General features: G+C 34.1%; 1 protein-coding gene across 2 annotated transcripts in view; it reads right to left on the reverse strand.

Moving 5' to 3' along the window:
- Positions 1 to 19,933, reverse strand: part of Spt5 (Transcription elongation factor subunit Spt5) — a 55,638-nt gene that overhangs the window by 11,861 nt on the left and 23,844 nt on the right. For both annotated transcript variants that reach the window (XM_069837838.1, XM_069837839.1), the window contains 9 exons: positions 15,422 to 15,651; positions 12,926 to 13,179; positions 8,729 to 8,924; positions 4,208 to 4,333; positions 3,820 to 4,012; positions 1,773 to 1,891; positions 1,521 to 1,638; positions 720 to 890; positions 479 to 595 (listed from right to left, as the gene is read on the reverse strand). In XM_069837838.1, coding sequence (XP_069693939.1) covers positions 479 to 595; positions 720 to 890; positions 1,521 to 1,638; positions 1,773 to 1,891; positions 3,820 to 4,012; positions 4,208 to 4,333; positions 8,729 to 8,924; positions 12,926 to 13,179; positions 15,422 to 15,651 — 1,524 coding nt within the window. The remainder of the gene's footprint in view (positions 1 to 478; positions 596 to 719; positions 891 to 1,520; positions 1,639 to 1,772; positions 1,892 to 3,819; positions 4,013 to 4,207; positions 4,334 to 8,728; positions 8,925 to 12,925; positions 13,180 to 15,421; positions 15,652 to 19,933) is intronic.

Here is a 19,933-nt window from a genome sequence, read left to right on the forward strand (position 1 = left end):
TATCTATCTATCTATCTCTATCTATCTATATCTATCTATCTATATCTATCTATCTATCTATCTATCTATCTATCTATCTATCTATCTATATCTATATCTATCTATATCTATATCTATCTATCTATCCTATATCTATCTATATCTATATCTATCTATCTATCTATCTATCTATCTATCTATACTATATCTATCTATCTATCTATCTATCTATCTATACTATATCTATCTATCTATACTATATCTATCTATCTATCTATCTATCTATCTATCTATCTATCTATCTATCTATCTATCTATCTATCTATCTACCTACCTATCTACTAGCACAACACAGCCTCTCATGAATAAAAGGCTTCATATTTTGTTACTGGGACTGGACACAGGTTAACGGAAACTAAAACATAATTTAATATGTGACATTCAAGACATTATCAATGTATGGGACTTAATATCAGAATATAACATCAAACAAACTTACCATTGTAAACTGTTGGGGATGGCGATGGCTGATACGGAGAGAAAGACTGGTCAGACCCGTACATTGTACCTGGAGTCTGAGGAGTGTAGGGCCCACCTGCCTGGTAGCCTGGAGTGCCTAAAAAAGGGATAAGGATTTCAATTTACTTTCAAGAACCTGGAGTATGATGAATGATTTAATTACATTTTATGCAACAGTCACCAGTATGATCAAGAACTCAAGTTACAGCCTGTACACTCACTGGGATTGTAGTTTGGTGATGGCGAAGCCTCATCCAAGGAATAACTATCAAAATCATTGTTTCGTGCAGGTGTGTTGGTAATACTTGGATCCCAAGCTCCTGACTGTCCAGGTGTACGAGAGCCATCATGTGATGGAGTCATGCTCCCATAATGGGGAGTTCTAGAACCAGCTGTAAGCAAAATCATCTTTAATTACAACCTTTATGGATGACTAAAAGAGTGCTAACATGAATCGAAAAGATTAAAAAAATAACATATTTGTTATTAAATCATATGAATTTCCCTAGAAATACTTAAAGACAAGATTAAAATTATGTTTTATTTAACGACGCTCGCAATTGTCGAGGTTATGTCAGCGTTTCCAGTGTGCCGGAATTTTGTCCTGCAGGATTAAAGACAAGAATTTCACTACATAAAATCTCCGTAATTTTCGTGAAAATATTTTAATCAGGCTTTCTCAAAGCACAGAAACTATCTTACATCAGAATTATCTGCTTTTGCATACAATGTTGATAACAATTGAAGGATTTGGAGCAAGACAGTGATAAGCCATATTCAAGTTTTACAGGAAAACAACTCTCAAGGATTTAAGATTTAAGAGTTGTTTTCCTGTAAAATTTGAGTATGGCTTATCACTATCTTGCTCCAAGCCCTTTAATTCTTTGTTGTTTCATTAAAATATGAAACAATTACTTATATGGATATAATATTTTCAAACATTAGAAGTTATGGATAATTCTTACATCTTGAGGAATTGCACAAATATGCATATCTTATATATCACTATGTAAACCTCTTACCATCATACATTGGAGTCTGTGAGCCATGCATAGGTGTCTTGCTACCTTCCCTGTACATTGGTGTCTGGTTTCCAGCACCATAAGATGGTGTGCGGATGTATGAACTGAAGGATCCCTCCTAAAGATAAGATATAATACAATAGTGGTAAACAGTAAGAATTGTAGCCTACAGAATAGTGATGGGATCGGAAAAATGACGCACTATTGAATTACAAAATATATCATAAATATTCAATTATCCTAAATGCTTACCTTTGTGGGCACACCAACGCTTGCAATGTGTGACCTATCAACAGAAATTGTCTGACATGTTGAATGCAATTCAACTCTTGCTGTGGATTCTGTTGCATCCTTCACAATGCCCACATTGCCTAAAATGAATCAATTAATAACATTAAAATGTATGTCTTTCATTACCTTAATATGTAATGTACAATTGTAATCAGAGACAAGGAACATGTTCTATAGTACAGTAAAATACCAGTATAACAAAATCCTAAGGACCTCAGAAATTTCTAAAGAAAAGAGCATGCTTGTTCATTTACCTCTACTTACACCGTAAATTTTTGCATGCAGCTCTGGAAAATATCCTTAAATAAAATAAAAGCTGAATTTGCAGCGCATTTGAAAAGAAAAAGTTAAAGAAAGTCAAAGGAAAGATACAAATTCAAGTTATATGAACCACTCTGTAGGACAAGAGGTGCCATGTTCTGAGATTAGTGAGCTGTGACTGGAAACTAAATGGGGAGAACAAGGGAACAACTGCATGTAGAAACTAACATAAAGTTCATAGACATCTGCATCACAGTACAGATACAGTACATTTGAGGACCTAACATTCTAAATGTGCTAAGTGCCAAAAACAACTTTCTGAGATACTGATGAAAAACACACTGCGAAATATATGTTGAGATACCTACAATACCGTCTTTTGGCGCACGAATGAGTCACTTACAGTTGAACTATGTCAAAGAAAATTAAAAAAATTGGCACTTAGCGCATTTAGAAAGTTAGGTCTTCATTTGGTAGATATTCAGTGACCACGTAGCCACTGTAGTATTGCAATATTATTAGAATATGAAATTATGTCCCTACTTGCTAATGAACTGTATCCTATATTCAAAATATGTTTAGTTAAAAAAGTAGATTTTATTGACAAGGTAGCAAAATTTTTATTTCATTATACTGATCTTTCCGTAAAAACGAAATTGAAATTTAACCCTCAACTGGTATTGCTTTTTAAATGTACGTTAACGGTATCTATCCATACGGATCTATATTGACCCATAGATACCAGCTGAGGGTTAAATAATTTAAAATTAAATTATATGGGTAAAAAAGAAGGGAACAGAAAATAATTTCGTAATACTGAATATTTTGTTACATTGGTGTTCGTTATAGTGACATTTTACTGTAGTTACACGAGAGATTCACTCAAAATTTCAATAGTGGCAGTCAAATAGGTACATATAATTTATGCACTACATTTGTATTATTCAATACATTGAAATTATTTCGACTTTTCCCCTTTGAGTCAAGTCCACAAGAGAGGAGAAATCAAAGAAGATGAAGAGGAGAAGGAAGAGGTCGAGAAGGAAAAGGTTTCTCATGATATGAAACACAAAAATTATAGTGACACTACAAACAATCCAGTTTGAAATTTTAAAATAAAAAAATTCTCAGTACTGGAGTACTACCTGTAGAATTTTCAATGAAGAAGTAACTTTAATTCACTTAAACCATCTGAAAAATTGATTTCCCAAAACCAGTTTTAACAATTGTATTTTTATAACTTTCTATGAAGAGAAAAAGATGCCAAGTGAAAGACTGTAAACTGTATGTTTCCAGAAATTTTCATTCGAAATAACAATCATTATGTGCTAAATACTGTATCACATTGATACTTGTGACAAAATTTTTGAGTACGCAAGTGTGAAAATATGAACACACATTACTTGGCACATAATAAAAAATTAATTATGTTGACTAAAAAAATTCATTCTGGCAGATTCTTGTTACTACACTAAAAAATTACACTACAGTGACTTCAGTTTACTGCATTTATTTTTATTTCACCTTAATTTAATCATGCATTAAAAGGCAGAAGAACTGAATTATTATTTCAAGTTCAGTTTTACACATTTAATTTTGTACCTAACACCCTCAACATTACCTCAGCACCAACAAAGGACTGAAAAGTTAAGACATTTTAAACAGGATTGTGTTAGATTATTTGAAGTAGGATGTTTCTTACAAATTAGGAAGCTCATCGATTTCCCAGTTATAAAATGATTGTCACCTTTATAAGGGCCTCCAGTAATCTTGATTGTCTGCCCAATTAGTTCACGGTCTCGCCTCACACCACCACCGCCACGACCACGTCCTCTTCCTCCACCAGGTGTGCCCCGGCCTGCTCCAGAAGGATGCAATGGTGAAGTGATGCGAGGCGACATGAATCCTCCAAAACCACCTCCGCCTGGCGACATTGCCACCTTAAAAACATTCATTTCATTAATTGACTCAACATAAAATTGCAACAATATTTTTCAAATAATAATCACAGCTTCAGTAGTTCCACCAAAAACAGGTGTCACTTGGCCTCCTAACTATTAAATTTTCAACAGCATATTATAACACTTCAAATTCGTAACAGCAATCAACAATTATTGTCTTAAATATACACAAACCTTAGCTCCTCCAGCAAGTTGAAGGTGTCTGGTTTTGCACACAAATATTCCACCATTATCCAAATACATTCTGGAGTGTAAAAATGCAAAATTGCGATATAAATGTTTGATTTCTCCATCTCTACCCTGTAACAAAGAAAATTAATGAGTTTACCAGTATTATAAGGATACACACCATTAACTATAAAAGATTTAAGATGCGAAAGACAGAGTTTTACTGACTTATGTAAAAAGCCAATCACTGTTGATATGTTGACAAATCTGTCAGATCAGAATTTTATTACTCATATTGTTGTTTTTGTTTAGTCAACTGTCCGAAGACAGGTCTGAACCTCACAAGTGATACCAAGAAGGCACCACTTATGAGACAACTAGACCAGGAGATAATGGGGTAGGTTGGCATATATTCACCTGTATATTTTTATAAATTTATCCTGTTCGCCTCTATCCTCACATTAGATAACAATTCACAATATATTACAGTATTAAACCATTCTGTGTGTCCTAATTCATTAATATATTTAACATATTACTTTCTTTACCATTACTATTACAATAAAACCTCTTTAATTCTAAATTAGTCATTTTAAAAAAGCATAAAATTTGAAAGGTTCTCTGTTCCCCAATTTTTAGTATAGGGATTTATATGCTTCTACATTTCGATAATTCGAAATTCAGTTAATTTCTATTTCAAATAAAACTCTATATCCCAAATCTATAAAGGAGTCTATTAATTTGAAATTCGCTATGGATATTTCCACTATACCTGATGCAGCTATTAACTAAAGTTTCTGTCACTCCTTAGCACTTGACTTAGCAAGAGACAATGGAAGTGGGGAACCAGCTATTTCTCTCCCTATTAGTTATCACCACTGGTTGGTGTTACTACGAAGGTGATGTTATGTTGTGGTATTGTTCGTTGTTGGTGTGTAGATGGTGCAATGATCATGTTCAGTATGGTAAAATGGTTATTGTTAAAAAACACTGCGCAAAAAAATTGTAGTTATTAGGGAAGTTAAACGCCAAAGTAAAACTCAAATCGCAAAAGAATTCGCATTCCACTGTCCATGCTCTTCACATATCTCAAGAATCATGAAAAAACTGAGGGATTTGCATTGCAAGGTGTAGGTACGAAGAAACCGGATGTGAATTCATTAAGATGAACATGTCGACTTAGAAAAAGTGCTGTTGGAGTGGTCTGAAATGCTAGGAGGAACAATATTCCTGTTGATGATGAAAGGAAAGGCTAATGAACTGGTGCTAAGGATGGATCTTGAGTTTCAGTGTTCAAATAAGTGCCTGTAGAGATTAAAGACCATTACAGTATTTCACAGCAAACTGTTTGTGGAGGGACTGCAGCTATGGATCTGAAAACTGCAGAAACTTGGTATGAAAATATGAACTCCATCATTCAGGACTAGCTAATCCTCAACATGTGACACCTGCAGTTGTCGAGGTGAAAAAGGTGTGACATGTTACTATGCCACAGAAAAGACGTGCTGGCTGCACTTTCTATATTATCTGATGTAATAAGTATAAATATGTGTTGCTAAGGATGGTGTAATCAAAGCATTTGGCCATCTCCAGCAATTTGTAACAAATGCTTATAAAACGATAACACAGCAATCATTAATTGACTCTTTCTTTAAAGTGAAGTGACATGGTAAGGGCCCCCCCCCCAAAAAAAAAGAATAAAACTTCCAACAAATGTTTTCACAACAAATTAAAAACAATTAAACACAAATATTCAAATATTACCCAACAATTCTGTTTCCATAAGTAGTTGCTTGTACAGATCCAGAAACAAAATTTGGGCCACCTGAATTTTCCAAGTTCCAGTTATAACATACTGTGAATATGCACTGTAAGCACTGAGCATTCACATTATGTTATAACTGGAACTTGGAAAATTCAGGTGCCCCAAATTTTGTTTCTGTGTCTGTATTTACACAGCATTCTGCTGTTACATCACCTATGCAGCATGATCACCCTCTTCTTCTAGTCATAAACTATGTCTTTCTCTCCCGTACAGAGTAACAGCATAAGATCACAGTGTTGCTGTTTACATTCCACATACAAAATGGTCACCTAGTACAGTTAACAACAAATAAATAAATTTTATCCTGGAACAGAATGCATTTCAAACCCATCCTGTGTGCATGCATATCACACTTAATCAGCAGTTTACATGATATTCTGCAACATTAGTAGCACACGTCACGGTTTCCATGTTCCTTCACATCTTTGATAATTTAAAGCTTTTCGCTGCAAGTAAAGGATCACAATCTTATAGTGGTATTCATTTTCAGAACTGAAAATATGAGGTGCTACATTATCACACTTTAATTAGATTCTGACACATGTACTGTTAGTGCAAACACCATTTAACAGTGTTAACAATATAAATACCCACACATGGAGAAAATTGCATGTGCTACCACCTTAGGAGTTGCGTGGGGAAAAAAATTGGGCAATGTTGCCAACTTCATTTCAAGTAGGTCGTGCACCAGTACTTTTTACTTCTATAAATAAAAAAAAAAAAGCGCGGGGTATTCGATGAGATACAATATTTGTGATTATATTGTTACTCACATACCCTTTTATTTAGTAGAACTCTGGTAGTCCTAACTAATTGGGGTCGTGGTCTGTTTGGATTATGGAAATTTCGGATTAAGTGGGGGGACAGAAATGCAAGCAGGGAAACCATGTTATGTTTACGAAGAGTTGACAGAATATCACTATTTCATGAAGATTATCTGTTCCTTTTTTTTTTTTTTTTTTTTTTTTAGTAGGTTATCTCATGATGCTGTATCAACATCTCAGGTTATTTAGCGTCTGAATGAAATGAAGGTGATAATTAGGGCCCAGATTCTTATGTAAATACATATTGCATTCCTCTACTTGTAGACTACTGAAAATTACAAATGTCGGCGATTTGTGGTTCTGATATGGTTATAGTTATGTTTTATTTTACATATTTTTACATATTCTTAGTAATATAACATATTTTACATATTATGTAAACAATGTCATATTTTTCTACATATCTAGGCAATTATTGAGTTTTTAATTTCCTTATTAAATTAGTTTTATTTTTCAGAGCAAAGTATTGAATTTTCTTTCATATATACTTGGAGATAAATACTAACGTCCTTATCCAATAACACTGCCTGGAGGGCCATCTTTTGTTCTCATACAGTACACAAGGCTGGTAGAGAGGGAAAGCCTAAAACTGACATCGTTATGTTCTGTTCACAATTATAGAAAATACTTCAATTTGTAAAGCTGCCTTAAAAGGATAGTTCTTTTAAAAATAAAAATAAACATAAAATTGGGGATTCCAACCTTTGTCTGAAAGACACAATAGTTCAGAGTGCCTCAACTCTATACATTTGCACCTAATGCTTCCTCTGAATCCAGGATGGTCAAATGAGCCGATCATTTAACTTTGTTACAAATTGTAAGTAGGCTATTAACAGGGGTTTGGGTTGGGTGTCAAGTAAGTGAAAATACCATTGTGTGTGCAACAGAAAAATAATTTTCTAGGAAATCTTAAGGCACAAGAAAAAGAATATATTATGGCAGACAAGTCGTAAGCTATTTGCAAGCTATAAAATGGGGTGGAAATGGCAAATCGACTTTCCAGGCAGCATCCTCCCACTTCAACTGACTAGTTAAATCGTGACGACATTTTTGTGAATTTAATACATTAGTAAATAGTGATTTTAAATTACATATTTTATTCATATTACATAATTACATATTTCCCCAATATTTACTACATTTTTATATACATATTTCGCACTTTGATATCACATAAAAATCCGAGGCCTAGTGATAATGCTGGTGAAATAAGTCCAATGTCTAGCACCAATAGTTACCCACCATTTGCTCATATTGGGTGAGAGAAAACCCTGAAAAAATCTCAACCAGGTAACTTGCCCCGACTGGGATTCGAACCCAGACCACATGGTTTCGCGGCCAGATGCGCTAACCATTACTCCACAGGTGTGGACTATCTGTTCTTCGTCAAAAGGAGTTGACATTATCATAACATTAGCCTATAGAAAACAAGGATTAATTCATTCACTAGTGATAAAGTTGTACTGAGTATTGCATACTTTGAGTTTCTAAATACTGTAGCATTAAATCAGGTGTCAGTTCACAAATACTTTTTCCCCTTCCTGTTCTTCTTTTTTTTTTCTTCGCATGTTCGGATTATCCGTAATTTCGAATTAGAGGGGTTTGGACTACCAGGGTTCTATTGTAAATACAAAGCTATGCAAACAATATTAACAGAACGAGTTCAAATTTCCATGTTTTTTGGGAGGTTGAAGGGAAGGGTTTACGATATTTTCTGTTATTTCTAAATCTGTAATTCGAAGTCCATATTTTTTAATTGACGAGGTTTTGCTGTATTTGAAACTTACATGGCACACAGAAGCAAGCAAAAGTCTATTCGTTTGTAATCTACGTGGTATCAGCCAAATCTATGTTAAGGTTGAATTACAGCCTACTTACTGCATGAGGTCCATCAATGACTTTCACAATATCCTTCTTCTGAATGGTGTTCTGTTCAGAGTCCAGTGCTACAGCATATCTCGAGTCCTTCCTTTTTTGAAGTGCCTGTGGTCTTGCCTCAACAACTTTGCCTTGCATATTTAGAACATGAAAGTTTTCACGTTCCAACCGAACAATTACTCCCACAGTTTGAGGACTGCAACAAATTGCAAACCACCATCATTGTTATGAAATCATCATACTAAATCCTGTAAAGAACATTTATAAGTTGTCAGATGTAAAGACTATGATATAAAGACTATAATATGATATGATATGAAAACTATAGGACACAAACACTGTAAGCTATACAATCACAGATTTTTTTCTGAAGTTATGTGTCTGCTTCAGATTAAGGACACTCTCGATCCAAAATATTATATATATTCATGGAATACGTAATGATGAAAAAAAAGAAAAAAAGAAAAAGAAAAACAATTCTTCTCAGGTAGCAATAATTATAGTCCCGTTGCTCTAATTTCCGGCAGCCAATCACGTTGCAGGTCGGCTACATTTAAACGTGTGCGTCTTGTGATTCGCTGATGAAGATGTTAAGCATTTCCTAAAGCTGGATAAATTCTTAATATATAATCGCCCGCCATTTTGGCTCTTTCATGGCGTTTGCAGAAAGGACACCAGGACGTTATTTGCCGCTCAAGTATTTGCTGAATTACAGTGCGTTTGATTTATTATCATAGGAGCTACGACATGATAATGTTTAACGGTGTGGCAAATAGATCCCTCGTCTGGTAGCTCGGCAAAGAAAGAACAAAAATGGCGAATGATACTACCTACCTAGACTTTATAGAGCCTTCACTTCCTAAAACGTAAGCAAAGAGGAGGAGTCACGCCGGGAATAACAGTGTCGCGACTATAATACACATGTATTTAAGCCCATTTTTTTTTTTTAAGTACTTGTGTGAAGTTTTAGAAGTAATCTTCGGGATATAACTTTAACGCAATTACAAATGATAAACTGAATTATATGACATTGATGAAAATATTATATGAGAAACGAATTGCTCTTCATTAAACCATATATTTTAATTTTTCAGTCCAGTTTTAAAGAAATTTCTTTCAGGAGAAAAACCTCACAATGACACAGCATGTTACGGATTTCCACAGAATTCTAATAAATAAAAATGATCAACACGAAAATAACATATACTTTCTCATTACAAGCTTCACATTTTTCGTAAAAATTCAATTCTTTCATCATGCTGCAAATAATATTACTGTTTATGGTGTAATCTTTTCAACTGACATTTAAAAACACAAATGAACTTACTTTTTGCAAAAATTCACATTATAAAGGTGCTTTGATGGGCTATCAAGTTTGTTTACAGACTTTGACAGTGGACCTAGAGAATGCTATCATCACCCAAAAGCAGAAAGCTCGTACCTGATTATTTTCACTACACTTAATTTCACATGCAGATGGACAACAGACCACGTCATTTTCACTTCCATTCATTGTGTTAAAATCTCATGTCACTTTGAAACTTCTCCATACCGTGTCTGAGGATATTTCCTCCCATGCTGAAACTATCTACTCAGATATTTGCAATAGTCAAGCTCTCCTTAGGCATCCAGTAAACATAGTTTCTGTATTGCAAACCCAGGCATGGTATAATCGTCGCAAATTTGCCTTGAAAGGGCAATCAATATAAAATTTAAGAGGTTGCTACATACCAATCATTCCACCAAGTATCACCACCATATCGCAGTTTTCTTGCCCATATTTCTTAACACTAAACGTGGACATAATAACGCACCTGGTCGCCAAAACGAAACTGATTTTAACCAGTCCATGAACATATATTCTGTCACCCAACAATTTTCGTGCACTTGAACAAGAATTTCTGCTGGTAAATTTTCTTTAGGAAGAGATTTACACTTAAGTTTGTGTCCATCAGTGGTAATGGTTAATCACAGTACACCTTGTTTCTCCACATCTGAACTGTATTTGCACCTATACTCTTAATAGTTGTAACTTCTTAGCATGTCAAAGAATACAGGCATTTCGTTAGCATTCCTGATGGCATTCATGCTGCAGTCATTCTTCTTGCATGGCATATCATTTAATTACATATCATTGGAACTCAAGTTAACTTCTACTGATACATTTCTGGAAGCCATTGATGTCCACCGCCTTATTGCTCAAACATGTTGCCCCATGCGTTGTCAATAAGTACTGGTAGTGAACGGACGCAAGTTGAGCGCAGTTCTGACATTACAAGTAGAGAGGCATTGCCCTCAGGAAATGCTACGGAAGGAGATTCAATCAAAGAAAGTGAAAATGCATAGGAGTGTACAACAGGAAATATTAGCAGGGGCGAAAGAATTAGTAGATCGAAATATAGAAGATCTAAATAATGAAGAAAGAACAAATAGTAATGAATCAAGTGAGTACAGACAAGAGAGTGAAAGGGTTAAGATAAACATAGAGGGACACAATGAGAAGATTGAATTGCTGAGACAAGAAATAGAACAAATGAAGAGGAAAATTAAGCAGTACGAAATAAGTCAAAGAAAGAGGACATTGTTATTCTTCAGAGTAGAGAAAAAGGGATGTGAATTCGCAATAGAAATCGGGGAGGCAGTATGCAGTGTATGCTACGAGATCTTCAAACTGGAGGTAAGAGCAGAAGACATCGAGGAGACTTAAGAGAATCGGATTAGGATGTAAAAGGCCTATTGTGATAAGATTCTCAAATATAGTAACCAAAGAAAAAATATTAAGAAACTTATACAGAGTGTGAGGAATGGGAATGAGAGTTGAAAAAGACCTGAGCTACGAGATCAGATGTAAAAGAAAGCTACTACTCCCTTTCATGAAGGCAGCAAGGGCGAATGGACACTTTGCAAAATTATATGAAGACAAATTAAAAATCAATGGGAAATTCTATGACGTAGAGTTCTGTAAGGCAAATGGGGATCACCCAATATTTGGATTAAATATGAAGCGAGAACATCAATATGCAAAAGAGCAGACGAGATCTGAAGACACAAGATCTCAAGGTCTCAAGATACGAATGAGCAAATTGATGGAATTACAATCGTGAGGAAGAAGAATAGTCACGAGAAAAATAAAATGAAGCAACCACAGTTATTGCACAAACTGGAAAGTAGTGAAATTGAAGTAAAATGATAGAGATAATGAAAATAGGTGAAGAGTATGGCAGGGGAGGCTAGCTAGGATAGTGAAGTATGTAGAAAATTAGTGAGATCTGGAAATGAAATGTACACAAGAAACAGACATAGTAACGAACATATTGGACAATGGTGTAGTATGTTTTAGTAACAAGTATTATTAGAAACAGTGTGTGTTCGATTTAAGTGTACTGAAAATCAAGCACAGAGTCGTAAAAGTGTCAATTTTAAATGAGCTAAATGGGGTCGAAAGTTAAATTATAAGAGCGTCTACAAAAGGTATAACTCTAATGAATGTAATTGTAGCACTGGATACAAATTGTGAGGTCCACATTACATGGAAGTAAATGTTGAACATCAAGTATCTATCATTTCATGTCATATCATGTTGCCTCATAAAACACAAGTTCACACATAACTCACTTTAAATTCACTAGACAAAATTTTCTGTCTTTCTGCTATCTTCCGCATTTCAAACTGAAGATCAATGGCAGGTCTTTCACTGCAAACCCAGCTTTCTCCAATCCTTCCTCTTTGTTTCTTCTTACAATCTATATATCTTAATGTTGTCTATCATCTGATATCTTCTTCTACCCCGAACTCTTCTCCCGTTCATGCATCATTCACAGTTGAATTAACCAGGTAACGAATATTAACAAAATCTGTCCAATAGCTTTGGAGAAATCGTTAACAAACAGCATGATTAAAACTATTTCTTAGTGTCAGGGGTTGTAAAAACGTGTATTTTTACGAAAACCTCAAAATCCACATTGTCGTCCTTTATATTCTGTACAGTGGAAGAAAAAATATGAAAGTTGAAGAACTAATATACTGAAAACTTGACTTTTTAAACAGCAAATGTTGAAGATTTATGCGAAATTTGTAAATTTGTGTAATCTTATATAAATAATAAAAAAAAAAAAAAAAGAGAATGGTTTCTGGTAAGCCATTACTAAGAGTTCTGCAATAACAAATTAGGTTGATGAGTAACACGTAAATACATACTCTATTTGAACACAATCACCCCACTGGAACTGTCCTTGAGAATCGACACCAGTGGCCATGTCAGAACAGAGTTGCACATCCTTTGGAAGAACTTCCAGCTCATGCATTGTCAGGTCAGAAAACAGCACAACACGGTTCTCCTCCACTCGGACAATTAATCCTGTGTCTCCCTCATATCGACCTCCAAGCACTTTGACATGATCTCCCTGTCTAAAGTATTTCTTCAGTTCACTGGCTTGAAATTCCAGGGGTTCCTGCAATCATTTCACATAATTATACACACTGATTTTACATAATTACACAGACTGAATTTTGAAATAAAGTATGCCGGCTTTTAATTTGCTATTAATAATAGAGTAACAACGTAAACTGTTTGAAAATTTTTCTGTTGTATCAAATTGGAGTAACTGAATTTCAAAATAAATTCTTTTTATTAATTTACTGCCTTTGCTAGCTTTTAACTTCATATTCATAAATCTTAATAATATAATTTGTTTGAAATTTTTCCTTATTTACAAATTGGTGACTGAATTTCAACATGAAATCTGTTTATTCATTTACTGCCTATTTTTTTTTAAGTAGATTATTTTACAACGGTGTATCAACATCTTACGTTATTAATTTTAGCGTCTGAATGAGATGAAGGTGATATAATGCTTGTGAAATGAGTCTGGGGTCCAGCACCGAAAGTTACCCAGCATTTGCTCAAATTGGGTTGAGGGAAAACCCTGGAAAAAACCTCAACTAGGTAACTTGCAACGACCAAGATTCAAACCCGGGCCACCTGGTTTTGTGGCCAGATGCGCTAACCGTTACTCCACAGGTGTGGACTTTACTGCCTATTTCAAACTACCAATGAGTGCCTTGAACTAGTCCTACAGACACGAGAAACAGCAATATTTTATTTCATTAATACACTGTAAAAATATTCAGGGCTACAGCAGTCTGTACCACATTGTTATTCTGTCAAGTAAACAATGAAAATAAGTCATACTATAAAATGGGATGAATCCGGTCATTTGCAGATTTTAAAAAAATTATGAGTGTGCGCATTTCAGTATAACAACAATTGCGCAGCTGATATTTGTTTTTTTGTTCTTGAGTAATTATTGGTCTAAAACAATGGTCAGCTACAGAGCGCTAAACCAACAGATATTCTTTTCAACGTAAGTTTATAGTATGTGCTGTATTTGTCAAAGGTGGTGGTGGTACTTAAGATAACTTCTCGTGTTATAACATCATTGTTGTCAAATTGGTATGTCATGCTATTTTTACCTTCCACGAAGGTTCTTAGGTACTAGTTTTAATTTCATGTGCATAGCTTATGTCATTTTGATGCTACATTTCACTAAACACAATATTACAATTTTGTGGGATGAATCCGATCATATGGTATACAACAAAGGGAGCCTTTGAAAACATAGGCATGAATTCCCAATCTAATGCCTTGTCTGGATTCAGGAAGACAGTAATTTTTCCCTTCTATCCTAATAAAGTTATTGTCCAGATTTCTGAAGAAAAAGACACAGGTGACAATAATTCAGGAGAAGCATCATTTGAAATACAACTGAAAAAGGCTCGTTTTTTATTAATCAACAAATATAATAATTCGTCGAGCAAAATGCTTACTCCTAACTCCAGGCAAAGGAAATGTAGTAAGAGACATTATTGAAAGTGATGATGACAGTGGTGATGAAGGAGAATCTGCCATCTCTCAGGATTCAGTTCTGTCAGATGTCATAGTAAATATTATGTTTTCAAAATATTAATGATCATGACAGCGAATAGTAAGTCAGTATATGTTTGAAAATTTATATTACTGGAGCTAGTTTAAGGTATGAATTATACATGTGATGTCAACTGTGTATTTGAAAGATTTTGTACAGAAAGTGAATCAATGAGCAGATACTTCCATACATTTCTAATTCATATTGTACGAGATTGAAAGTTAAACTGTTCTAAAATTTGATGTATTTTACGTGTACATATTCATTAAAACACAAAATAGTGATCAATTTCCCCTACTGACAGTTTGAATCCGATATAATAGAGAAAATAAATATGTGCTCAGATTCACCCCAATTTGTGAGGTGAAACGGATTGGCTTCTTAAAATTACATTAAATTATAATTAAAAACTAAATTAAATTATGGACATATCCTCAAATTTCAATGAAACTAAATTCAAATTGATGCTATGCTGTTACAATTTTATATGGTACATTTCTACAAAAGACTGAAATTTTTTATCGAATTCACCCCACTTTACAGTACTAGGAAGCTATCCTTTTCCTCACTTACTGTGATATCATTCTTTTATACTTTTATGTCCCTTGGACAAGGATACCATCATTCTCGTTATGTCTTAAATCTTGCTCACTATGAAAGGAATAATAGCTAAAAAAATACCTCAATATTCGTCGTACAGAATGTACAAAGCATTAAAAAATGTCAGAAGCTACATACAGTATATGTAGTAATATAGGATAGAACTCACATTAAGATCTTCATGTCTTGGCATGACTGTAATAACATTGCCGTCAATAGCCAAGATTTTTCCGTGAAGATTCACCAATTCACCTTCACACACTTCTACATTATCACCAGCAGAGAAATTGTGAGATGTTACATCATCTTTCCCACCAGGTCCTGTTGTTGGTAGTTCAATATCGATACCTTCTGGGGCTTCTTCAAATCTTTCCAGCTCTGACAATGTTGGCTTCACTCCTGGTATAATAGATCAATACACACAATGAAATGCAATGTATTTGCAAAATACAGCAAAACTTCTTTTATATGTTTCACACTTTTTGCCATGAAAATGTAAGAATGCGAAAATACAGCAAGTGTTCATTGTTAAGATGTTTTGAGATTCGTGGAAATTCGAAGCTACACATGCTTGCCTCCAATAACCTCGTGTCCTTCAATGACAGTTACTGCTTTAGAACGTCAAATGTTTTGTAACACATCATGATACAAGTGACACAAATTATGGAACAGCTCTCACAATTTGAGGGCATGGTTTATTCTAAGGAATAAGGGAGCAAGCAGCTCAAAATAATTGACTTCTTTTTGTAAAATAATAACATGTTAGTAAATGATCACATGGTAAAAAAAAGGAAGTCACTTTCAGGCTCCAAGCAGCTAAGAATTTCCACAAATAATTTTACATTCTTCAAGAATATTGCATGTATTAAAAATGTGAGCAGGCCTACTGTATTATAGACTCAAGCCTGGTTTAATTATAAAGTTATAAATTTCTCTTGTGAAATTTTTACTTAATTGACTTGTTCTTCCTGTACAGCAGATGTGGGCATCAGTAGTACATGTCGAACAGAGTCGAACGCAAGGATGTGATCTCCCTCCCTCCACACCCCTAGCTGGGGTACCTGTCCGACCGGTTGAAGTACTATACTGACAGTCAGCGGTGGATTTCACTAAAAAAAAATGTCGCTCTCTAAGGAAGCTCCTGAAGTAAAAAAGTCCAAAAATATTATTTCCACAATGAATGGGAAAATGAATTCTTTTGTTGCGAAGAAGGGGAAAGCGTTAGGTGCTTATTATGCTACAAAATTTTACTAGCACGTTGAGCGACATTATGAAAAGACTCGTTTTAATGGAACAAATTTTTTTTATTTTTTTTTTTTTTATAATAATAGTAGTCCACACCTGTGGAGTAACGGTTAGCGCGTCTGGCTGCGAAACCCCAAGTGCAAGTGCACAAATATGGCTGGTTTAGATGTATATAAGCTTAAACATCTTTGCAAAGTAAAATATTCACATCTTCGGAGTTTTGTTATGAAAACTGCTTCTATGTTTGGCTCAACCTTTATTTGTGAACAGTTTCTTTCTCAGTTGGCCATTGTAAAATCCAAATCAAGATTACGCATTTCAGACGAAAATTTATTCTATCAGCTCACAACTGCAATGTCTGACATAACTCCAAATTTTGAAACACTTGCTGATTTACGTGACGAATAAGAATAAACGAATCCTTTCTTTTAAGGGCATGAGTCAATTGACGTAAATTGACAAAAACAACAAAGAACTACAGTAAGAAGTTTAAAAAATAGCCTAATTGTTGCTTTTCTGTTTCTTGGTAATGTGCTCGATATTTTGTTAAGAATCTATTTTTCCTTAGTTTCTTAATTTTATTTTCAAAGGATGCAAATTAGTGACTGATGCCCTTTCGAAACAAATAGGTTCAGATTATGGCATTACTTTTTAACTGTTGTGGAATTGTACATTTTATATCATTTTATAAGGTTTTTACAGTAATTGTTTAAATTAGAAATACAGTTATGTTTCAGCTTTTTGTAAAATAGTTTGTATTTGTTTTGGAAAATATTTTTTCTTTCATTGTCATTATTCATAAAAATAACATTTGTACAAAACTGTGTATCTCTTTGTCCTGCTTAATTACTTAAATTTCCATGTTTCAATACTTCACGCGATCCACCGCTGAGTATTACGTTAACAGGTGATGCGTGTTGCAGCAATCAGAGTAGTACGGCACATCTTTTTAAATGCCCACGTCTGCTGTACAGTCTTCAAGTGGAATTTCACATGTTATTAACCCTTCAGTACTAGCATACCTTTTCATAATGTATTCAGTTGTGTGGGAGACAACTGTCACCAAGTTATATTCTTGCTTTAAAGAATGAATTTCAACATTTTTTTCAATATGAATGGTTACATAAATGTGTTACTATGAAGTGTGCACAGTTTATTTATAAATAAATATAAAAATAGTTTTGAAACAGAACTAATTTATTTAAAATTAATAGATAATTATTTATGTATAAATTTCAAATACTTTCTAAATTTACCTACAAAATTAACACTGGAAACACGTTTATAATCCTTGCTTTGTTGTGAAAATCTTTCTATACAATAATACCTGAATAGCTTGTGTCCTATTGCCCTATTTTACTTGGATTATCCTTCAAAAGTCTTTATTCCTGAATGATTTCTGCAGACATGTCTTTACAGTACCTAGTTATTTACAAGCAGTTTACACAGATATCTCTCAAATAGTCGGTACATTCTGTTTTGAACATTTCAGACACCATTTCTAGTTGTTTAGTCTCGAGAAATACCAAAATGGTAACAACAGCCCTTGGATCCACTCCTTTGTTCTGGACCTGGCATAGCAGATTCTTGAATTCACAGTAATACTTGAGAACGCCTTCTAATCTCTGAAGGAATTTGATAAACGTAGATCTACAATTCTTTGAAGTTCAATAGAACAAATTAGCCATAAAGATAAAATATACAACTCATAAAAGTGATAAGTGATAATGAATACCTACAGAAACTTTGCAGAAACTGTAACATAAAAAGTCGCGTGGTTGACAATTACTGTCATCAAGAATAAAACCTTAGCTACACAAGTTATACGAGCAACTTCAAGATTGAAACTAAAGAATGTTATTCCTAACATTGAAGGTACCTAAAGCCTCACGGTTGTAAGCCCTTTCTAGGAAATACAACAATGAAAAGAAACACGCTGGTTGACAGGTGTCCTCCACGCAAGTACTGAAGGGTTAAATGTCATTTCAGTTCTCAGTTTTCCTCTCATGTTTCTTCTTCAGATTCCCATACAAGTGTATAAATGAAGTTTTACTGTGCCTAAAATATAAATGTACTATCAACAACTTATCCAGATTATTTATGTACAGAATTATAATATCTACAAAAGTTAAGAATATCAAATACAGTGGAACCTCGTTACATCATTTCCATTGTCATTGTTTTCCCGCCTTTTTTAGTCTACTTTTTTTTTTTTTTTATTTCACAAATAGATCCATATAAATAATGCTATTTTCCTGACTCCATCATTCCTCAAACTGTAGTTTTATTATATTTACTGTTGAGAAATCACCATCCTGACAAAGTATTTTCCCACAAGGATGGTTTTCTTTTACTTTAAAAGAATGAACTCTTTGCTCTCCATAATTATATTAGGACTAAGAAGATGCTGAACAAGATTAATACAAAATGTATTACGCCACCATGATAAGTAACATCATTTGTCATCTGACTTCAGTGTGCAAACTCTGAAATGGTGTTTGGTATTACCGGGTGAAAAGTAGTTACTATGAAGACAGACCTTGGATTCTATAAAAACATATTTTTATTGTGCCTTATTGATGATTAGCCTGATTTTTTCACACTAGAATGATGTGAAGGTAAATGAACACTTGATCATTATAAAAATATGTATTTTGCAGTCATCTTACCTAATGAGGTGATGAGAACATTGTTTAGCACAGGGCGGCGTACATTTTGAACACTTACTATGAAGAGTGTACGTACATAAACAACATACAGCATTTCTCAGAAGATACCATTTTTGTTGCTTTGTGAGTAAATAATAAAGGTTAGAAAAAAAGTGTCAGTAAAATTGTTTCTTTTTGAAAGTAGTTTCCAATGGTACCTTCAATGACCCATGTTCTCATTTGAAATTTCGAAGTTGACCACAGATACACATACTTCCAGTTTGTTACGGGAAATGATACTACCACCAATCGATTCTTTACATAGGTTTTGGTTAGCAAAATTTTTTATGAACAACCAGTATCATATAGTTTTCGAGAAAAAAGGCTGATACGGGTGGTCTGAAACACACACAAACTATTGTAGCCCACTTTTTTGTAGTGTTATGATGTCCTCGTGAATCAAGTGGCGACATTTTCTTTTGCATACCTTTCCTGCACACTTGTAACAATGCATCAGTGTTGTTGTAGTCTATGACTTGACCAAATGTTCAAAGTAAGAGTGATTATTATTCCTTGGGCTGTAGTTGTAGCCTACGCGAGTAAACCCATGACTTTATTTTCGAAGCAACTACTCATAAATTTCATGTTTTAGTTTCTTGAACATTGCATGCATCATTAAAATTAAAATTATTAATTATGACTGACAGACAAATCAGTGATGGCTGACTGAATGTGATGAACAACAAATTACCATAATGAAAGTTCAAAGTGTCAACATACAACAATAA

Source organism: Periplaneta americana, chromosome 10 (genome assembly GCF_040183065.1).
Source record: "Periplaneta americana isolate PAMFEO1 chromosome 10, P.americana_PAMFEO1_priV1, whole genome shotgun sequence".
NCBI lineage: Eukaryota > Metazoa > Arthropoda > Insecta > Blattodea > Blattidae > Periplaneta > Periplaneta americana.